Source organism: Erythrolamprus reginae, chromosome 4, assembly GCF_031021105.1.
Source record: "Erythrolamprus reginae isolate rEryReg1 chromosome 4, rEryReg1.hap1, whole genome shotgun sequence".
Classification (NCBI taxonomy): domain Eukaryota; kingdom Metazoa; phylum Chordata; class Lepidosauria; order Squamata; family Dipsadidae; genus Erythrolamprus; species Erythrolamprus reginae.
The window spans coordinates 30,553,902-30,575,169 of NC_091953.1; the positions used below are offsets into that span (position 1 = coordinate 30,553,902).

Consider the following 21,268-nt stretch of genomic DNA (forward strand, 5'->3'; position numbering starts at 1 on the left):
TGATTATTTTATTCTACTTTTCTATATGCATTTTTCTTTAAAAAAAAGATCTTTGACCATAAATGAAGTAAAAAGGGAAAAAAGCATGAAAACTTCTCCATACCAGAAATAGAAGAAATGATGTGCAAAACAATAATCCAAAAACTCAGGTTTATGCTATTTTCTCAACCTGGGGGGGGGGGGGGGTCGGGACTCCTTTCGGGGTCGAATGACCGTTTCACAAATAAATTTCACATGGTGTTAGGAACTAAAGCTTCTATTCTGGCACATTGGAACATATTTTTACAATCCAACCAATCAGGCGTTTACAGTGGAGGTGAACCTCTGAACTTCCTGCCAATCAGCTTAAAGCTCTGTTGGGAGAATTGGCCACTAGATTTATGTTTGGGAGTCACCACAGCATGAGGAACTGTATTAAGGGGTCACAGCATTAGAAAGGCTAGGAGGGTGGGGGCAATTCTAATCTCTGGGGGGAATTGGTTCCAGAGGGTCGGGGCCGCCACAGAGAAGGCTCTTCCCCTGGGTCCCACCAAGCGATATTGTTTGGTTGACGGGACCCGGAGAAGACCCACTCTGTGGGACCTAACTGGTCACTGGGATTAGTGCAGCAGAAGGCGGTCCCTGAGGTAATCTGGTCCAGTGCCATGAAGGGCTTTATAGGTCATAACCAACACTTTGAATTGTGACCGGAAACTGATCGGCAACCAATGCAGACTGCGGAGTGTTGGTGTGACATGGGCACACTTGGGGAAGCCCATGATTGCTCTCACAGCTGCATTCTGCACGATCTGAAGTTTCCGAACACTTTTCAAAGGTAGCCCCATGTAGATAGCATTACAGTAGTCAAGCCTCGAGGTGATGAGGGCGTGAGTGACTGTGAGCAGTGACTCCCGGTCCAAATAGGGTCACAACTGGTGCACCAGGCGAACCTGGGCGAACGGTGGGATATTGTAATCAGAGCATAATAAGCAAATACTTTCTTACTCTAACCTTTAGTTTGCATGATTTGGTTACTTGTCTTTTTCAGGTTATTCTTTACCAGGGTGGTCAGATTTTTGATGGTGCCGTCCAGTTTCATGGGCGAGTGGGGTTTGCAAAAACAATGCCAACCACCAGTGCCTCCATCTTCATCAACAATACCAAGCTCTCAGATACGGGGACTTACCAGTGTTTGGTGAATAATCAACCAGACCGAGGAGGACGGAATATTGGAGTCATTGGGCTCAACGTCTTGGGTATGATCTCTCTAAAATGGATGATAGATTTAAAATATGGAGGTGAAATGATGTACAACTTTCCTTTTAATTTTAATTGTAAGATTCTAGAACAGAAACTGCTGCTATGTCAGCGGTCCATCAGTTTTGCACAAGAGTGCTGAATAACTATAATTGACTTTAACTTTATGATTCTTCCAAGTTTCATTCATATCTGAAATGATACAACAGTAAAACAATGGGAAGAGGTTAGAAGTCATAATTAAAATTGGTCTCTCTCCAAAACTGCTATTAGCAACTCAACCCTGTATATTTTTTGTTCGTTACAGCCACTCCTCATTCAGTAACTGTTCTGGTTTCTGGTAGAAATTTAGTAATTACAAATAACTCTCATTAAATGCATCATTTCATGAATAAAGCAACTCCGTTTATTTCTCTGCTCTCCTGTACTTCAATCACATTCCATACAGCACTTGGTCTGTTATCTCTCCCTTAGCTGCATTTCTCACATTCCTTTTCCTGCTTCACTTACACAAGATTTATTTTCCTACCCAAATAACTTTGAAAAAACAGCAGCACTGACTGAATACAATACAAAATACTTTGGCTTACTTTAGCGTAGTAAAAACACATCCATTATTCTTTTCGGTAACGTAGAAACTCTACCCTTCTTCTCCACTGAGCCCTTGACGTGCCAAATACGTCACTACAATATTTAACCCATTCCTCTCCTTAATATCTTCTTCCAGACCTCTGCTCTCTACGTCTCTGGACCCTTCTGAATTTAGGGTTAACCCAGCGAGCGTCTGATTCTCCCTCACTAGATCCTGAACTCATAGCCCTATCCTGTGGCTGGCCTCCCACCTGTTCTACTACCTGTAATCCCGGGCCCCCCACTACTTCATAAACACTATCTGAATCCGAGTCCTCAATATCGTCATCATCCTCCAACTGATCAAGAGTATGTATAACAGTAACTACTTTGGTTAGGGACCATTCACAAATGTGAGATTAATAAGTTAATAAAAATTCATTTTCTGCCCAATATGTGCAATAACCAGCAAATCTCAGGTGCCTAAAGCCTGCCAGAGGGTCTTAATAAACTAATTAAGATCAGAGAGCTGAGCTTGTTAACACAGTTAGCACTTTTTAGAAAAGTGCTGCCTGAGGAAAAACGCAGGAAGAGATAGCTTCTTTAACCAATGTCCCATGAGGGGGCAAAAGTGTGTGTGAGGTGGGGGAGGATCAGACATGACACATTGTAAGAGAAACTTTTGTCGGAATGAGAGAAGAGCAACAGTGACCTTTGAAATATCTCTTTCTCTCCCTTCAATGCTTACTTAGTGACCATTTCACTTAGCTAAGTTATTTGGCAAAGTGTAGTCAGTAAACAAGGATCGGATGTAAATACTTGCTTACAATTATGACAGAGTATAGGAAAGGAGGCATACAAAGCAATTTGGAGATAACTGAATATTGTACTTAGACCCACCTTGTTCTGACCCAGCTCCACAAACACAACAAAACCTCTGTACTTAAATCAGTAATTCCTTTATTAGGAGCTCCGAGAGCTGCCCCAGAAAGAAGTTTCTCTCTCACCGCAAGCTAACTAGTCTGTCTGGCATGGAGATGAAAATTTGTCTGTCTCATCTATTCATTTCTGCCCCCTGTTGCACATACTCTTGATCAGTTGAAGGATGATGAAGATATTGAGGACTCAGATTCAGATAGTGTTTATGAAGTAGTGGGGGCCCCGGGGTTACAGGTAGTAGAACAGGTGGGAGGCCAGCCACAGGATGGGGCTATGAGTTCAGGATCTAGCGAGGGAGAATCAGACGCTCGCTGGGTTAACCCTAAATTCAGAAGGATTCAGAAACGTAGAGAGCAAAAGTCTAGAAGATATTAAGGAGAGGAATGGGTTAAATATTGTAGTGAGATATTTGGCACGTCGGGGGGCTAGTGGAGAAGAAGGGTGGAGTTTCAACATTGCTGAAAAGAAATATGGAGGGGCTTTTCGCCACGCTAATGTAAGCCAAAGTATTTTGTATTGTATTTAGTCAGTGCTGATGTTTTTTATAGCTATGTAGTTAGGAAATAAATCTTGTCTTAATGAAGCAGGAAAAGTAATGTAAGAAATGCGGCTAGAAGAGAGATAACGGACCGATTGATGTCTGGAATGTGTTAAAGTACGAGAGAGCAGAGAAATAAACGGAATTGCTTTATTCATGAAATGATGCATTTAATGAGAGTTATTTGTAATTACTAAACTTCTACCAGAAACCAGAACACCCCCTACCTTTTATCCCTAGAGTTAGGATAGGGCTTTACTAGCAGCGATGACTCTTCTATCCCAACGATCGGCCAAAACATTTCCATTGCTCTCCTCTCAACTGCCTTCTGCGCATCTATGCAGGAAAAAAAATGTGGTGCATTACTTGCTGGGTGACCCACGTAGTTTCTGCTGTTATGCTTGACAGATGCTTAACCTGCTGGTTGGTGACATATTTGTTTGTTTATTTATTTATTTATTGGATTTGTATACCGCCCCTCTCCAAGGACTCGGGGCGTCTCACAACATATCAAAACAACATAGCAAATACATCTAAAAATCAAATTAATATGGCTAAAAATGACTTTAAAAACTCTAATATAGTTTATAAACATTCATCATCATTCGCTCAACAAAACATATTAAAATACTCACTGGTCAGGTGGCTAAATGGCCCCAAGCCTGACGGCATAAATAGGTCTTTAAACTTTTACGGAAGGCGAGGAGGGGGGGCAGTGCAAATCTCCAGGAGAGATGATTCCAGAGGGCCAGTCCCCCCACAGAGAAGGCTCTTCCCCTAGGCCCCGCCAAACAACATTGTCTGGTTGACGGGACCATGAGAACAAGGGGACACAATCTGAAGTTAGTTGGGGGAAAGATCAAAAGCAACGTGAGAAAATATTATTTCACTGAAAGAGTAGTAGATCCTTGGAACAAACTTCCAGCAGACGTGGTTGGTAAATCCACAGTAACTGAATTTAAACATGCCTGGGATAAACATATATCCATTGTAAGATAAAATACAGGAAATAGTATAAGGGCAGACTAGATGGACCATGAGGTCTTTTTCTGCCGTCAGTCTTCTATGTTTCTTTGTTTCTAAGGCCGACTGTGGGACCTGACCGGGTGCTGGGATTCATGCGCCATTCATGTTGAAGAGGGAATACAGTAAAGCCAGCTAGTTAAGCCCATCACTGTCTGTTACAAAAGCCCACTCACAAATTAGAGCAATACAAATTAAAGAGATTGGAAACTGTGAGAATAACAGCAGAAAAGAATGGCATCCCCATCATCATGTGATCAAAATTCATTTGCTTGGCAACTGATTCCTATTTTTGCAGTTGCAGTGTCCCAGAGTCACCTTTTGTGATCTGACAAGCAAAGTCATTTCACTTCTTTTTTTTTATTTTTATTATTATTATTATTATTATTATTATTATTATTATTATTATTATTATTAATTGGATTTGTATGCCGCCCCTCTTCGGAGACTCGGGACGGCTAACAGCAATAATAAGACAGTGTACAGTAATAATCCAATACTAAAAATGATTAAAAACCCATTCATATAAAAAACCAAACATACATACAAACATACCATGCATAAAATTGTAAAGGCCTAGGGGGAAAGAGCATCTCAATTCCCCCATGCCTGGGTTTTAAGTAGCTTACAAAAGGCAAGGAGGGTGGGGGCAATTCTAATCTCTGGGTGGAGTTGGTTCCCAAGGGCCGGGGCCGCCACAGAGAAGGCTCTTCCCCTGGGTCCCGCCAAGCGGCATTGTTTAGTTGACGGGACCCGGAGAAGACCCACTCTGTGGGACCTAACTGGTCGATGGGATTCGTGCAGCAGAAGGCGGTCCCTGAGATAATCTGGTCCGGTGCCATGAAGGGCTTTATAACCAACACTTTGAATTTTATTAAGTGAAGCCAGATTACTACCTATAGCAACTGCAGTGATACCTTTAACAACTGAAGCAAGAAAGGTCGCAACATGGGACAAAACTCTGTTAAGAATTATCTCGCTTAGCAGCATAAATTTTGGGCTCAATTGTTGTAAGTTGATAACTTTCTGTAGTGGGGAAAAAGCAGAGATAAAACCATCGGCCACCTGCATCTTGTGAATTAAATTTGTTGCCAATATTGTTCTCCTTTTTAAAAAAAAATCAAAATAGATTCATTTTTCTTAAAATGCCTTTTAAATTCACAACTGCCTTAGAGATGAAAGAATAGTAATTTTGTTAACACTGCAGCAAGGAAGAAATAGTTCAAACGTAAGCTATTAAATATTAGTATTATGTATCGCTTAATCCTTAGTTGTATAATATATGTGTATGTGGATACTTTGGATTCATTCGGGGATCAGAATGTCCTTGACCAACATGTATATAGGATCCTTACCCAACATGTATATATTTAATATACAGGGCATTCAGGAAGTATTTAGACCACTTTTGTCAATTTTGTTATGCTGTAGCCTGATTCTACAATTGTTGAAATTCATTTTTTTCTTAATCTATACTTAGTTCCCCATAATGACAAAGTGAAAATAGGATTTTAGAAATTTCTGTACACAAAATTGACAAAAGTAAGGGAAGGGCTGAATACCTTCAGGAAACCTAGTTGCCTGATTTCTAGGGAGTGGGGGGAGAGATGGAAGACTCTTTCAACTTTTACCCTTAAAAGATATATTTTGTAGATTCTGGTATAAGTGGGACAGAAGTGGGTTGTGAGAGATTCAAGTTAGCTTTAGATAGTAGAAGATAGGGGTGGTAATAGGAGCCAGAAGTATATGATAGAACAACTTAGAGCAGGCAAAGAATTCTTTTTCTATTTTTGATTTATTGTGGTACATTTTCAAAAGTTTTTGCTAGTGTTATAACTACCTTTAAACTCTGTATAGTTTATTTTTAGTACTTGCTTGACCATGTTTATGTTTGGTACTTTTAAGAATTTGGTACCTACTTTAGCCATGGTCATACTATTTTTCTCTATATAGGTATTAAAAATAAATCTCCTAACCGTATCAAGATAATTATATTTAGCTTTCAAGTAAAGCATTTTAATAGTATCTTTACTGTGATAATTGAGATGGACTACAGATATTGTCCTTCCTTCTGTGGACAATAATAAAAATGGCCATACTTAAGTCTACAATTATGACTGAGCTCAGTTGCCAAAGATTAACAGGTTGAAAGTTATGATGGACTTGAAAAAAGCGACTTAAGCCATATTCTCAAAGTTACGACTGTTGAACCAACCCCACAATTACATGATTGCATTTCAGGCACTTGGCAACTGGTTCACATTTACGAGTGGTTGCAGCTTCCTGTGACCATGTAATTTGATAAACAATTGTGTAGTTCACTTTAATGAAAGTTTTTAAAAAGGCCATAAAATTGAGTCAGATCACATGGTGCTTCGGCTTACAACCATTGTGGCTTGCGACTAAAATATCAGTCCCATATGTGGTCATAACTTGAAAATTACTTGTAGTTATAAAAGTGTTATAACTGTTGCTTCCTTATTAGTCTTCAACTTATATATCCTCTCACTTTTTAAAAAGCTGTTTGTGTTTGTAAAAATGACAAGAATGTTAAGAAAAATTACCGTACCATAAATAATCCATGCTGTCTTCTATTATAACAGTTCCTCCATCTGCCCCTGACTGCAGAATTCAGGGTTCTTTGAATATTGGTAGTGACATCACACTGAGTTGTAATTCAGAAGAAGGCATCCCTCGGCCAACTTACAACTGGGAAAGGCTGGATAATGCTCCCAAGCTGCCTCCAACATCCATTCAAGGTGATCATTCTATCTTTCTTTCCGTTTCTTTTGGATGCTTGGGTTTTTTTTCTTAATTTATTTTGGTGGTAATGTGGTCTTAAGTTTTGCATTTTTCCCCAAACTTCTGCTTTAGTTACTTTGGCAGAGCACCTGATTCAAGCATGTCATGGAAGAGAGGAAAGCAATTAATGTTGTCAATTAACGCTGATATTATCAATTAATGCTGATAATCTGAATGTAAAAACTCATTAATAGTAACAAGCAAGAGAAGGGAAATATCTGTTTTGAGTGATTAAAAACAACCAGACCTGTAAAGCATTGGGTGCCCTCTAGTGGAATTCTAATTAGTTTAAATATTTTTGTGTATGAAATTAAGTAGCATACAATACAGTGTTCCCTCGCTTTTCGTGGGGGATGCGTTCCGAGACCGCCCGCGAAAGTTGAATTTCAGCGAAGTAGAGATGCGGAAGTAAATACACTATTTTTGGCTATGAACAGTATCACAAGCCTTCCCTTAACCCTTTAAACCCCTAAATTGCAATTTTCTATTCCATTAGCAACCATTCAGATTATTACTCACCATGTTTATTTATTAAAGTTTATTTTAAAAAATATTTATTAAAGGCAGACGAAAGTTTGGTGATGACATATGACATCATCGGGTGGAAAAAAACGTGGTATAGGGAAAAAATCCGCAAATTATTTTTTAATTAATATTTTTGAAAAACCATGGTATAGACTTTTCGCGAAGTTCGAACCCGCGAAAATCAAGGGAACACTGTACTTTGATGGCTAGCTATTTTGGCAAATTTGCCAGAAATCCTATGGGTCAAATATTGTTATTATAAAATATACTATAAAACATAATAGCCACATCCTTAATTATTTTCCCTTTGTTATATATTTTAGAGGAATAGTGATACCAGGCAATCAGGTTCATACAGCTAGGGTGACTGAAATATCACATATCCCATAACAACTGGTGATATGATATCACAAAGTATTTCACAGATTCAGCAGTGCTCTCTGGCCTCACATGAAATAAATGCTTAAAAATTAAAATAAAACTCTAAAGAGGAAGATTCAAAACAAAAATATCGAAGAATAGATGCATGTTATTCTGCTTGTTTCAGGGGTTTTTTTAATAAAAAAGAATCATATTCACAGAAGTCATAAAAGATTACTGTAGTAATTCAATTGTATTGTTATTCCAAATAAGTTTATATTTGATTGTTTCAGGAATACAGTACTTGGTATTTTTTAAAATGAATGTTCAAAACATCTGCGTTAGGGGTGTCGAAATCGTGGCTTACGGGTTGGATGCGTCACATGTTGGCCCCGCCTCCACCCGGTTTAGCGAAAGGAGGAAAAAGTCCCAATGCATCACATGATGTCACTGTGATGACACAAGACAACCCTGATCTAAGTATTTGCAGCATAATTGTTTTTTTAAAAAATTGTATCAGTAAAAAATGCAGATAGCAGTCACTTTATTCCAAAAGTCTTATTAGATACATACAGTTATATTTCATCAGCTGATGAAAAGTGAATAATTTTGTACTTAGAATAGTAATTGTAGATTGTAAATAGGAAGCTTTTGAATAGAAAAGTGATCTGAAAATTCAGGAAAATAGATTGCAGGAACAGAATACCCTACGAAAATAGACTTACAATCCTGGGTCTAGAAAGCTTAGAACTACGACGCCTTAAACATGATCTAAGTATTGCCCACAAGGTCATATGCTGCAACATCCTGCCTGTCAACAACTACTTCAGCTTCAACCGCAATAACACAAGAGCACGCAACAGGTTCAAACTTTATATCAACCGCTCCAAACTTGACTGTAAAAAATATGACTTTAGCAATCGAGTTGTTGAAGCATGGAACTCATTACCAGACTCCGTGGTGTCAACCCCCAACATTTTTCCCTTAGACTTTCCACGGTTGACTTCTCCAGATTCCTTAGAGGTCAGTAAGGGGTGAGCATAAGTGCACTAGTGTGCCTTCCGTCCCCTGTCCAATTGTCTCTCCTATATTTGATATATCTATTCTCCCATCCATATATCCTTCCTTTACTCTTCATTGATGTATTCTATTCTCATATCTCTTCTCCTATCCCTTCCCTGATATTTACTACTACACGTTTTCATTCTCCTTAACTTTCAATTTGTATTGGACAAAATAAATAAATGAATACATACATACATACATACATACATACATACATACATACATACATACATACATACATTTTGATTATTGATCCCAATCCTCAGTTGAGGTACCCAGAGCTTCTTCTGCTTTCCTCCATCCGTTCCAAAATAACTTTACAAAGTCTTTTTCCTCCCTTGAGATGAATTTGGAGGCTCTGTGTTTGAATGTTAACACCCGTGTGTCTGTTGTTTTGGAACACTGTTGAGTACATTCCAGATTGAAAAAAAATCCCCAGTTTCTGTCAGGTTAATCAGCAATATTTCCTGCATCCCTTTTTTTGACTAAAAGAGAGAAAAATGTCAGACTGAAACTAATATTGTTTCAATGGCAAAGAAGTAATATTTTGATATTGAACAAAACATACTTTGGGAAAAAATAAAGTTGTTTAAATTTATTAAAGTTTAGATAAAGAGGCCAGAAGTCGGACTGAAAGTTTATGTTAAACATTTATTATTATTTTATTTATTATTTAGATTTGTACGCCGCCCCTCTCCGCAGACTCGGGGCGGCTCACAGCAAAACAAAACAATTCATGACAAATCTAAATTATAATTTAAAATATTTTTAAAAACCCATTTACTAAACAAACATACCTACAAACATACCATGTATAAATTGTATATGCCCGGGGGAGATGTCTCAGTTCCCCCATGCCTGACGACAAAGGTGGGTTTTAAGGAGCTTACGAAAGGCAAGGAGAGTAGGGGCAGTCCTAATTTCTGGGGGGAGCTGGTTCCAGAGAGTCGGGGCCGTCACAGAGAAGGCTCTTCCCCTGGGGCCCACCAACCGACATTGTTTGGTTGACGGGACCCGGAGAAGGCCCACTCTGTGGGACCTAATCGGTTGCTGGGATTTGTGCGGCAGAAGGCGGTCTCGGAGATATTCTGGTCCAATGCCATGAAGGACTTTAAAGGTCATAACCAACACTTTGAATTGTGACCGGAAACTGATCGGCAACCAATGCAGACTGCGGAGTGTTGGTGAAACATGGGCATACCTAGGGAAGCCCATGACTGCTCTCGCAGCTGCATTCTGCATGATCTGAACTTTCCGAACACTTTTCAAAGGTAGCCCCATGTAGAGAGCATTACAGTAGTCGAACCTCGAGGTGATGAGGGCATGAGTGACAGTGAGCAGTGAGTCCCAGTCCAGATAGGGCCGCAACTGGTGCACCAGGCGAACCTGGGCAAAGTCATAAGATGCTTCTTGCAGAACCTATGTATACTGTATCACCAAGTTGAGTGATAAACCAACCATTGGTAGCATTGATTGCAGACTATTGGTTATTAGTTATAATGCTTAACAATAAACTTGGAATTTAGGTCCTGTTAGCTTTAATTTTTTAAATTATGCCGCATTTTTTTCATTGATTATGTAGTGTTTCATCACATCTTAGAAAGCATCCTTGGGGAAAAACTCTAAAAATATACAAAATAAATAAAGGAAATCAATACAAATAAAATAAACTGATTTTTTTTTTTTTTGCTAGAAGTTGTCTTCAGCAATTTGTAACCACAACAACAACCACAAAAGGATTTTAGCAAAGTTTTAGCAAACAGTTACTTCCAATTATACTATCAGTGGTTCAAAATCACAAACAGCTATTCTACTATAGTGAAACTGATTGTGAACATAGACTTTGGGTCAATAACGCATGGGGAATATCTGTCACAGTGGAGGCAATGATGACAGTCTATAAATTGAAAATTGCTCACCTGAATCTTATTGATATGTCAGTAGTACCTCCTACATGGGAATTTTTTTTTCCAGGAACCAAAGTTATAGCCTAGGTTCATTATTTTTTTTTCTAAAGGTTTCTTCATAGTACATTATATGTATAGTACTTATGAAATTGATTGGCGTGTTTAGCTAAGCTCTTAAAACTGAGGATTAGATCAAGGGGGTTGCAGCAAGGACTGGAATAAAAATAATCTTCCTGGAAACATTATCTAAAACTTCCTATGGTCCCAGATTGAGAAACAGATTGCTTGAAGCATTTTAAAAGCTATATCACATTCCTCCTACTAAATATTTCATACTGTATAACAAATATGTTTATTTTGCACCCCAAATTTTAGTTAATATTCATGTATTTTTGATTTGCAAAACTCTGTTAATTTTCATTAACAAAATTTAGAACAGCCTTCTAAAATATGATATTTTTCTGGGAGTCGGTGTATTGGCCGGGAAGGCTTGATGGAGAAAAAGCATTGCATAATGTGATCTGTGGTTGGTTTTCTTAAATTCATTGGTTGAGCCTTGATTCACGGCTGAAATATTTTCTTTTCTGGAAAAAGAAAAACAGAACAAAAGGAAAACCATGCAAAGACAAGACAAAACAGAAAAGAAAAAGAAGAAAACAAGTTGACTCGTTCAAACACTGTCCTCCATTTCCTTGTTAAAGTGATAGATTGATGATAGCTTTTTTTATTAATTATTTTCTTATTGTGTTTCTTTGGTCTTAGGCTTTCAAATTATAATAACAATCTTTCAATTCTAAGCTTCTTACACTCTAGTCTCATTTGTAAAAGATGCTTTCATCTGAAAGTTATTTTGTAATCTGTCTTTTAAGAGCCTTACATTACAACTTAGGTTTTGTTGGATTTGCATTTTCAAAATTCTGGTAAAATGGCTCTTCTCCCTTCTATAAATTGCACTTTAATTTATAAGATTTTGTTTATTTTGTGTTTTGTCTTTCCTGACTAGATCTAGTTCAGGGTACTCTTCTTCTGCGCAATATTAGTACTTTTTCATCAGGACGTTACCAATGTATGGCATCCAATGTCATTGGAAGCAGCACCTGTTCTCTTGAAGTTCAAGTGATTACACGTGAGTTAGATTTACTATTCAGAATTTGTTGTCTTGTATTGGAACCTGTGCATCTTTATAACTCTCTCTATATTATCATTGCAGAAATTCAGGTAATAATCCTTTGCTTTGCTGTTTTATATTAGAAAAACCATTAAGATTAAAACTTATATATATTATCAGCAGCACGTGAGAATATATATACAGTAATACCTCATGATACGAACTTAATTGGTGCAAGGAGGAGGTTCGTAAGACGAAAGGTTCGTAAGACAAAACATTGTTTCCCATAGGAAACAATGTAAAGTCAATTAATCCGTGCAACCAAAAACCCCCCCGCAAAAAAACGGCTTTCGGCGACTGCTGGGAAGCCGCGCGGCTGTTTTAAAAGGTGACAGCCGGCCTGGGGGGCTTCCCAGCACCCCCCCGAACCCGGGTTTGGGGTTTGGGGGGGTGCTGGGAAGCCCCCCAGGCTGGCTGCGACCTTTTAAAACACCCGCGCCGCTTCGCAGCTGTCTCCTGAAGCCGAACGCGGAAGTTCGGCTTTGCCGTTCGGCTTCGGGAGACAGATGGGAAGCGGCGCGGCTCTTTTAAAAGGTCGCAGCCAGCCTGGGGGGCTTGCCAGCACCGTCCCGAACCCGGGTTTGGGGTTCGGGGGGGTGCTGGCAAGCCCCCCAGGCCAGCTGCGACCTTTTAAAACACCCGCGCCGCTTCGCAGCTGTCTCCCGAAGCCGAACGCGGAAGTTCGGCTTTAGCGTTCAGCTTCAGGAGACAGCTGGGAAGCGGAGCGGCTCTTTTAAAAGGTCGCAGCCGGCCTGGGGGGCTTGCCAGCACCCCCCCCGAACCCAGGTTCCAAGGCGGCTCCATGAGCCAGATCTAAGCATTCAATAGACCGTGGGACTTGAGTTTGGCACCCCTGACCTAGGCATTATGCAGAAGTACAGGAACTATTCAGGCAAAGTATGAATAGAGAATCATAAAAAGGTTTAGTATTAGGGTTAACCCTAACCCTAACTCTTTATTGAGGAGACATATATGAAAATGAAATACAGTGGTACCTCATCATACGAACTTAATTGGTTCCAGGAGGAGGTTCGTAAGGTGAAAAGTTCGTAAGATGAAACAATGTTTCCCATAGGAATCAATGTAAAAGCAAATAATGCGTGCAAATCCTTCAGGAAAATCCCAAACTTTAGAAGGGAGGCGAACAGAGGGCAGGGAGGAGCAGCTAAAGGGGGCGGGTGGAAGAAGCAAGGCTAGGCTAAAGGGTGAGTGGGAAGGAAGAAAGGCAAGGGGGGGCGCCCCTCCCTTTTCTTTCTTCAAAAGATACCGTTTCAGTGCCTTTGCAAGCACGTTGTTCTCTGCAAAAAAATTCCTCCCCCACGCTGCCCCTCCCTCCTCCCTTTTCTTTCTTAAAAAGACACCCTTTCAGGTCCTTTGCAAGCACGTTGTTCTCTGAAAAATGTTTCCTACTCCAAGCAGCCCCTCCCTTTTCTTTCTTCAAAAAAGGGGGGAAAAAGAAACCCCTTCATCCCAGCAGCAGCTGCTTGGGTTCATAAGGTGAAAATAGTTCAGAAGAAGAGGCAAAAAAATCTTAAACACCAGGTTCGTATCTTGAAAATTTCGTTAGAAGAGGCGTTCGTAAGATGAGGTACCACTGTATAAATGAAAAATAAAGATTTTTCTTACTGTAAAAAAAAAAAAAACCCAAGGGAAGAAGTCCAGCATTGATCTATTTGTTGCAACAAGAAAAGCTAGAATGGCATTTTAGCAGAAGTATTTTATACTTTGCTGGTTTGCCTTTTTGGCATTGCATAGAACAGTGATGGCAAACCTTTTTTGGTTTGCATGCCAAAAGGGGATGTGTGGGTGTGCTAGCATGTGTGCACATGCTTATACCCCTTCCCTTCCCCCCCACGCATGCACACAGGCCTCACTGAAGCCTGGAACATGAAAAGAATGGACTTCCGGTTTGCCCATTGTGCTGTTTTTTGCACTAAGGAGAGTTCAGGAAAGCTTCCTGAAGCCCCAGAGAGCAAAAAAACAGCACAACAGGCAAACTGGAAGTCCGTTTTCCGAACTTCCAGTTTGTCCATTCAGTGGAGATATTTTTGCACTCCAGGGTTTTAGGGAAGCTTCCCTGAAACATCCATAGGATGAAACATCCTTTCCCAAAGCTGAAAATCAGTTGCATGTGCTAGACCTGACATAGGGCAACATCTCACATGCCCTCCTATATGGTTCCATGTGCCACCTGTGGCACGTGTGCCATAGGTTTGTCATCACAGGTGTAGAATGTCTACAAAATGTGTGAACTATTAAGTATTTCACAGTTTCCCACTTTTGGCATTCTATAGATTTTCCAGTCATTCTATTAAATGACTAATATCTCACGTTGATGGTAACATATATAAATAAAATTTCTCTAATATCTATCTTTCATATATGGACTTATATTTCTACAATATGATTTTTAATATGAATGTCTCTTTTACTGAAAGAGTAGTAGAACCTTGGAACAAATTTCCAGCAGACGTGGTTGATAAATCTACAGTAACTGAATTTAAACATGCCTGGGATAAACATATATTCATCCTAAGATAAAATACAGAAAATAGTATAATGGCAAACTAGATGGATCATGAGGTCTTTTTCTGCCGTCAGATTTCTATGTTTCTATGTTCATTGAAAAATATTTATGCAGTCTTTTGCATAGTCTTCTCCAAATAGAGGTTTTTGTTCGGGGTTATTGTTCTAATTAAATTGATTTTTTTTTTCGTTTCGCCTAAGTGATAGATGCTATTGTTATCTGCTGCTGCTGCTGCTGCCTATATTACTGCAAAGCCTATCTTTGTAGACTCTACCAATTCATAGAAATTCTGTGGGAAATTTCTTTAACATCCCTAATCTTGCTGGTTCTGATCATTCCTGACTTTTCTTTCAAGAAGGTCAGCATTAGAGAAAGGTTTTCTGAATGATAATTGACTTTTCTTGTACAATTTTATTCCCCCCCCCCCAAATATCTATAAGTGATTTAGTTTTTCCAGGAAGGTCTATTTTCTGCACACATCTCAAGTCTAAATTACATCTTAGAGCTGTTATTTTAGAAAGAGAAACCTAATAACTGTACAACCAAGGCAATATTATTGGGACGTTGAATTGTAACTGCGGCATGGTAGAAAATCTCGTTTCTGTATTTTGGATCCAATCCACATCGGAAGGCCTTGGAGAAGATAAAAGCACTTGGGGAAAATTTTAGTTTAGTAAAACTATTATCTGTTTTACCACCTTATATGATTTTGTGTTTCAAAATCAAATGCTTTTTTCTGCCATGTTTTTTTTTTAAAAAAACTGACACATTTTGTTCTAGAAAACAAAATGAAATGCTTGCATTGTCATAGTTAATAGATATGGCTGTTTTCAGCAGAGGAAACATCCTTTCATGCCTGTTCAATGCAAACACTACTAAAGGAGAAGTTTCTGTCAATAATCACTGAATAACTACACTGCTCAAAAAAATAAAGGAAACACTTAAACAACACAATAGAACTCCAAGTAAATCAAACTACTGTGAAATCAAACTGTCCACTTAGGAAGCAACACTGATTGACAATCCATTTCATTTTGTTGTCAGCACCATAGTTCCCTCTAAGCTGAGCAGTGAGCAATCGCTCACTTAAAAATCATCATCAACTCAGAGTTTTCCAAACCTGCCCAGAAGCCGAGAGGAAAATTTTATTATTATTTCTGTGTTGCCCAGTCCCGAAGGGACTGCCGCTCAGACACTATACTTTTCCGCCCATCCCCAAAAATATTTAGAGAGAACACTGGTCAGCACATTCAACTTTGTACAGAACAAAGTATTCAATGAGAATATTTCATTCATTCAGATCTAGGATGTGTTATTTGAGTGTTCCCTTTATTTTTTTTGAGCAGTATATTTAAAGTTAGAGCAGCCTCATTCATACTGTGCATCATTGCACCTGACTTGTTACAACAAGAAGGGTGATAGAAATAAAGACTAAGGAGGGCCTTGATGTGAAAATTTTCATATACCAGTTTGCCTCTGTTTCTATATTGGCAACAGACATACCCCAAAATTCAGTCATTCGGTCACTTAGTTGAACGCAAAGTTAAGGCTGTCTTAGTGGATAGACAAAATTCTTTCTCTTTAAGAAGAAAGTAGTGAAGTTTGTGAAGTTGTTTGCTTTTCCAAAAAAAGAGAACAAAAAATAAAATTCACACAAACACATAGACACAGCAATCCTTCATTAGATTCTCTGTATAATTAATAATTTGCCCTATCACCTTGTCCCAGGACTTCAGACATTCATAATGGGTTTAAAGCTGTTTTGGCTATGTGCAGATTGCATGGAATAATTTCACTTTGCTAAAAGCTGTCTTGTTTGGATGAATGCCAGAATCCACTCCAAGATGTGCATATGGAAACATTTCTAGTGTGACAAAAGGTTGGGAAGATGTTAATAACCTCCAGTGTTGTATCGCAAGTTATGAGAATATGTAAAACAACATCCAGCACATATTTATTCTGCACCAGAATTCTTACCCTGAACTTTTCATTCTTTTTTGTAAGTGATTTTTGGTTACTCTTAGGAACGCAGCTGGTCCTTTTATGATGCCTGCTGTGGTTCTTTGAACATGCTCATGTGTTCTTTCTACTCAGATTTTGCATGTGTTCCATGTCCCACACAGCTAATCCTCGGAATATTGGTCTGGTTGCCGGAGCTGCAGCAGCAGGGGCAGTTGTGCTTATTGTCTGCATTGTCTTGGTGGCTGTTACACTCTTTTATTGGAAAAACAAACACAAGGAGGAAGAGGAAGAGGAGATTCCCAATGAGATAAGGTTTGGCCTTGGAAAATACTTTGTCTACCCTTCCAAATTTTTTCCCCTTTCTTCCAAGCAAGATGTCTCCAGGTTTCAAGAGGAAGACATTACAGTAACTTCTCATTTGAGCGTAATGAGTCCAAATTAGATGTTAGCATACACAATTCTCATTCCTAATTCTTATAATACCAGTAATAGGGTAGCTATGCAGTGCCAGTTATTAATGGAGTAGGCATAAGTGCAGTGCAAGTCTCATCCATCATCTTTTCTGACAGGTTAGCAAAAGGGCTACAGGCAATATTCCTGGTAAGAGAAGTATAGTTTTGTTAATTAGTCACAGCAATCAAAACAAGCAATAAATTCTTCAAGACAAAATAATTCCTTTTAATGCTAGCTAATGACAGTAACATAAGAAATAACCAAGAAATAATTTCTGCCTTGGATATTGGCATGAAAAATTAGAATGTAAAACTGAAAAGTTGTGGTGTCCGTGCTTGCACTTTTGAGCAATAATTAATTGATATCAAAAAAGTGAAATGATTGGTTATTGTTGTTTTTTGCTGCTCAATGTTAATTACAGTGATACCTCATCTTACAAACGCCTCGTCATACTAACTTTTCGAGATACAAACACGGGGTTTAAGATTTGTTTGCCTCTTCTTACAAACTATTTTCACCTTACAAACCCACCGCCGCCGCTAGGATGCCCCGCCTCTGGACTTCCATTGCCAGCGAAGCACCTGTTTTTGCACTGCTGGGATTCCCCTGAGGCTCCCCTCCATGGGAAACCTCACTTCCGGACTTCCGTGTTTTTGTGATGCTGCAGGGGAATCCCAACAAGGGAATCCCAGCAGCGCAAAAACGAGTGCTCCGCTAGCAACGGAAGTCTGGAGGTGGGGTTTCCCATGGAGGGGAGCCTCAGGGAAATCCCAGCAGCGCAAAAACAGGCGTTTCGGCTGGCAAAAGGAGTGAATTTTGGGCTTGCACGCATTAATTGCTTTTCCATTGATTCCTATGGGAAACATTGTTTCGTCTTACAAACATTTCACCTTAAGAACCTCATCCCGGAACCAATTAAGTTTGTAAGACAAGGTATCACTGTATTCAATATTTGTCAGTAAGTGAGGAAGTGTTCTGTCTGTCTTGGAAGTGAGCGGATGTTGAGGAAATGGTGTGAAGGGAATTGTAGTTATGTCTTTCTTTTCCTTAGGGAGGATGACTTGCCACCCAAATGCTCTTCATCCACGAAAGCCTTCCATGGCGATGCTTCCTCATCTGAAAATGACACTCTCACCTCCTCCAATACCTACAACAGCCGATACTGGAATGACCCCAAAGCAAACCATGCTACAGACTCCTTCACTCACCTCAACAATGACGCCCGGCAGGCCTTCTCTCGTTCTGGAAGCACCAATGCCCGCTCTATATATGCTAACGGAGGTCACCCAGCACCCCCTCCACCGAAGACATTGGTAGTGACAACCAATACAGCTCCATCTCCACAGGAGATGGCCAGGAGTAATGGGTCTGTGAGTCGGAAGCCGCGGCCCCAACACACGTGGTCCTATGCTGTCAGCCAAGCAACGCTGGAGAGGATAGGCGCTGTGCCTGTAATGGTCCCAGCACAGAGCCGAGCGGGCTCTTTGGTGTAAAAAAAGAAAAGGGTTGTGGTTCTGCGAATCTGTTACAGTAAGCGGGAGTGAAGATGGGCCCAATAAGAGACTCTCCTCTTCCTCCTGAGATGGAGGGGAAGATCTGTGTTCTTCCCTTACCCCAGTCAACTGAACCCAACTGATGTGACGATCCTTCCTTTATTATCCCACCCTCATGATCTCAGGGGCTCCTCAGCTATGGCTGTATGTGCCAAGGTCAAAAGGAGGCCATTTTAAGGCGTCAAGGGGAAGGAGACCATACTCGCTTTCTTAGGTCTGCTGTTTCTAGTATGGACTTTATAAAGTCCAGAGGTCAGTAGATCAGTACCAGCTGCCTTGGGGTTAGCCCATTGCTGCTTGGCTTGAAACAGATAAACGTTGAGGGAGAACGGGTGACATTCTGTCTGTGACTACTGATCTCAGAGTAAAAAAGCAGAGGGAACAAACAGAAATAAGCTGGGGCAAAAGGAAGTGGGAGGGAGGGCAATTGACTTGAGAGTTATATTTTATTTAATTCTTTTTTCAGGAGTTCTTTATTTCTATCGCCCTCCCTTCTCCTGCTTCCCGTCATTCCCCTAAATGGATTTTTTTCTCCCTCCCCCCTTGCACTAGTTTTCTGGATGCTTCTCACACCCCTTGCCACTTCCATGGCAACTCTGGTCATTTTGGCCTTGGCCTTGTTCCCTGAAGAGCTGCTTGGCATCTGATTGGCCTGCTGCTGTTGCTGTTGTTTGGCTGTGGTTGAAAGGAGGGATTCGGGGAGGGCATGGTGTGGGGTTGAAAGCTAAAGCCTCCGTTGCTTAACCGAACTGGCTGTGTATTTTCTAGGGTGTGTGGCTGGCATTTCTCAAAAGAGCTAGATTTCCAAAGCTTTCGGCATCTGCATGGCATGTCCCCCCCCATATATGGCTGTGTGGGGCTGGCCTGCATGGTCAGGTTGATAGTTTGACCGTTCACCCATTCAAAGCATTCATTTTAACCCTTCCTTTACAGGATATCTTGGACTTATATATGTATATGAGGGAGGGAGGGAGGGAGGAATAGAGGACGAATAAAGCAAGAAATCTTAAGAGGGGCAGAAAGTTGGGTTGTAGCTACATGGCTCCTCCTTTCTCTTTTCTTGTGGTCTGCTCTAAACAGTAGCCCATGGTGACATTGGTCACTCTTGTAATTTCATTAGCCTTAATTGAATAACAACAACAGAGAATTCGGAAAGGAAGAAAGACAAATGAGCGTCTTCCATACTTCATACGGAGCTAGGGATTGGGTGGGAAGGGAATACATTTCTGAATACCTCCAGGAGGCAACAGCCAGGGGCACATCACTGAGTCCGGCTGTCCGCACCTGCCTCATTGATCACTGACACACTGGTCTTAAATAAAACTTCCTTTGGGAAGTTCCTAACAGGATTTCAACTTCTCTGCACTGACAAATATATATCCTTCTGATCAAAGCCTGGAATTAGGTAGGCCTTCTTCCAGGTTCCAAACTGCATTGGGAATGAGGTTCCTAGGGAATCTCAACTGCTCTTTCGCCTCCCATTCTGCTTCACTCTAATTTCATTCCTCCTTCCCCCCATTTTCCAAATGGGTGTTAAACCATTAGGAGAGCTCTCTGCATAGGCCTTATATACCAGTGTTTCCCAAGCTTGGCAACTTGAAGATATTTGGACTTCAACTCCCAGAATTCCCCAGCCAGCGAATGCTTCTGGGAGTTGAAGTCCAGATATCTTCAAGTTGCCAAGCTTGGGAAACACTGCTATATACCATCCATACGATGCCATCCTCAAGAGAGCCCTCTAGGTTGAATTAGGTTTAAAGCTTAGCTGTGCCTTTTTTGCTTGGTTTTTTTTAAAACACCTCTCCTTCTCATTTACTTTCCTTCTGTTCCCCCCTACCCCCACCCAAAAATACTGCTAATGGACTTGCCTCCATCAGTTTCAGAGCACACCAGGAAGACAGATGGCTGCTGAATTTATACATGTTTCCTAGGGAGCAGTATCTCTCTCCTCCCCTATTCACTGCTGGTTTCTCCTTTTTATTATTTGGAAATTTTGTGACGGCATTGCTGGAGTGGGGATAGCTTAGAAGAAAGAAGAATGGCTTTTATTTTTTAAAGGTAGCGCAAAAAACCCCAACCCTCCATAAACACGGTTTCTCCCTCTCTGCTTTTTTAACAACGGGAAACACAAGAGGCGTTTTCAAGAGATGCTGCTTGATTAAAGCAGCCTACATCTAGTGCTCAGAAAGCTCTTCCTGGTTCTACGGTTCACTCTCCTCTTTCTTTCTTCTTTCTAATTGTCTAAAAAATAATAATAAAATTTTATTCATATAAAAGAGGAAATGGTTGGTCTCTGAATTTGGTTATTTATTTACTTTCTATGTTATATATACATACACACACACAGACTTAAGGTGCAAAGATAATATCAACTTTTGTTTGCAGGACCTTTCTCTGCCCACAATTGCTAAAAACGGGCACTGCGGTTTCCCATTATTCTGATGGGAACAAGAAAACTGTAATTAAGTTCTAAAATAAAGTACCACAGTCCTGACGCCACAAACTAAATAAAAATCCTCGACCCGCCCACCTATGTTACACGATCCTTCTCACTTTGTATCTTTTCCCCATTCCGTGTGGCCCTGTGCATTATCATTATTCTAATAAATTCTACATCGGTTTTGCAAAATGCATACTTTG

The 21,268-nt window shown here is 40.1% G+C and overlaps 1 protein-coding gene across 1 annotated transcript in view; it reads left to right on the forward strand.

The window, feature by feature from the left end:
* IGSF11 (immunoglobulin superfamily member 11) overlaps positions 1-20,911 on the forward strand; it is a 227,247-nt gene extending 206,336 nt beyond the window's left edge. The window contains exons 3-7 of the mRNA XM_070749933.1: positions 1,028-1,235; positions 6,910-7,065; positions 11,969-12,091; positions 16,784-16,934; positions 18,127-20,911. Coding sequence (XP_070606034.1) covers positions 1,028-1,235; positions 6,910-7,065; positions 11,969-12,091; positions 16,784-16,934; positions 18,127-18,568 — 1,080 coding nt within the window. The 3' untranslated portion in view covers positions 18,569-20,911. The remainder of the gene's footprint in view (positions 1-1,027; positions 1,236-6,909; positions 7,066-11,968; positions 12,092-16,783; positions 16,935-18,126) is intronic.
* The last annotated feature ends 357 nt before the right edge of the window (positions 20,912-21,268 follow it).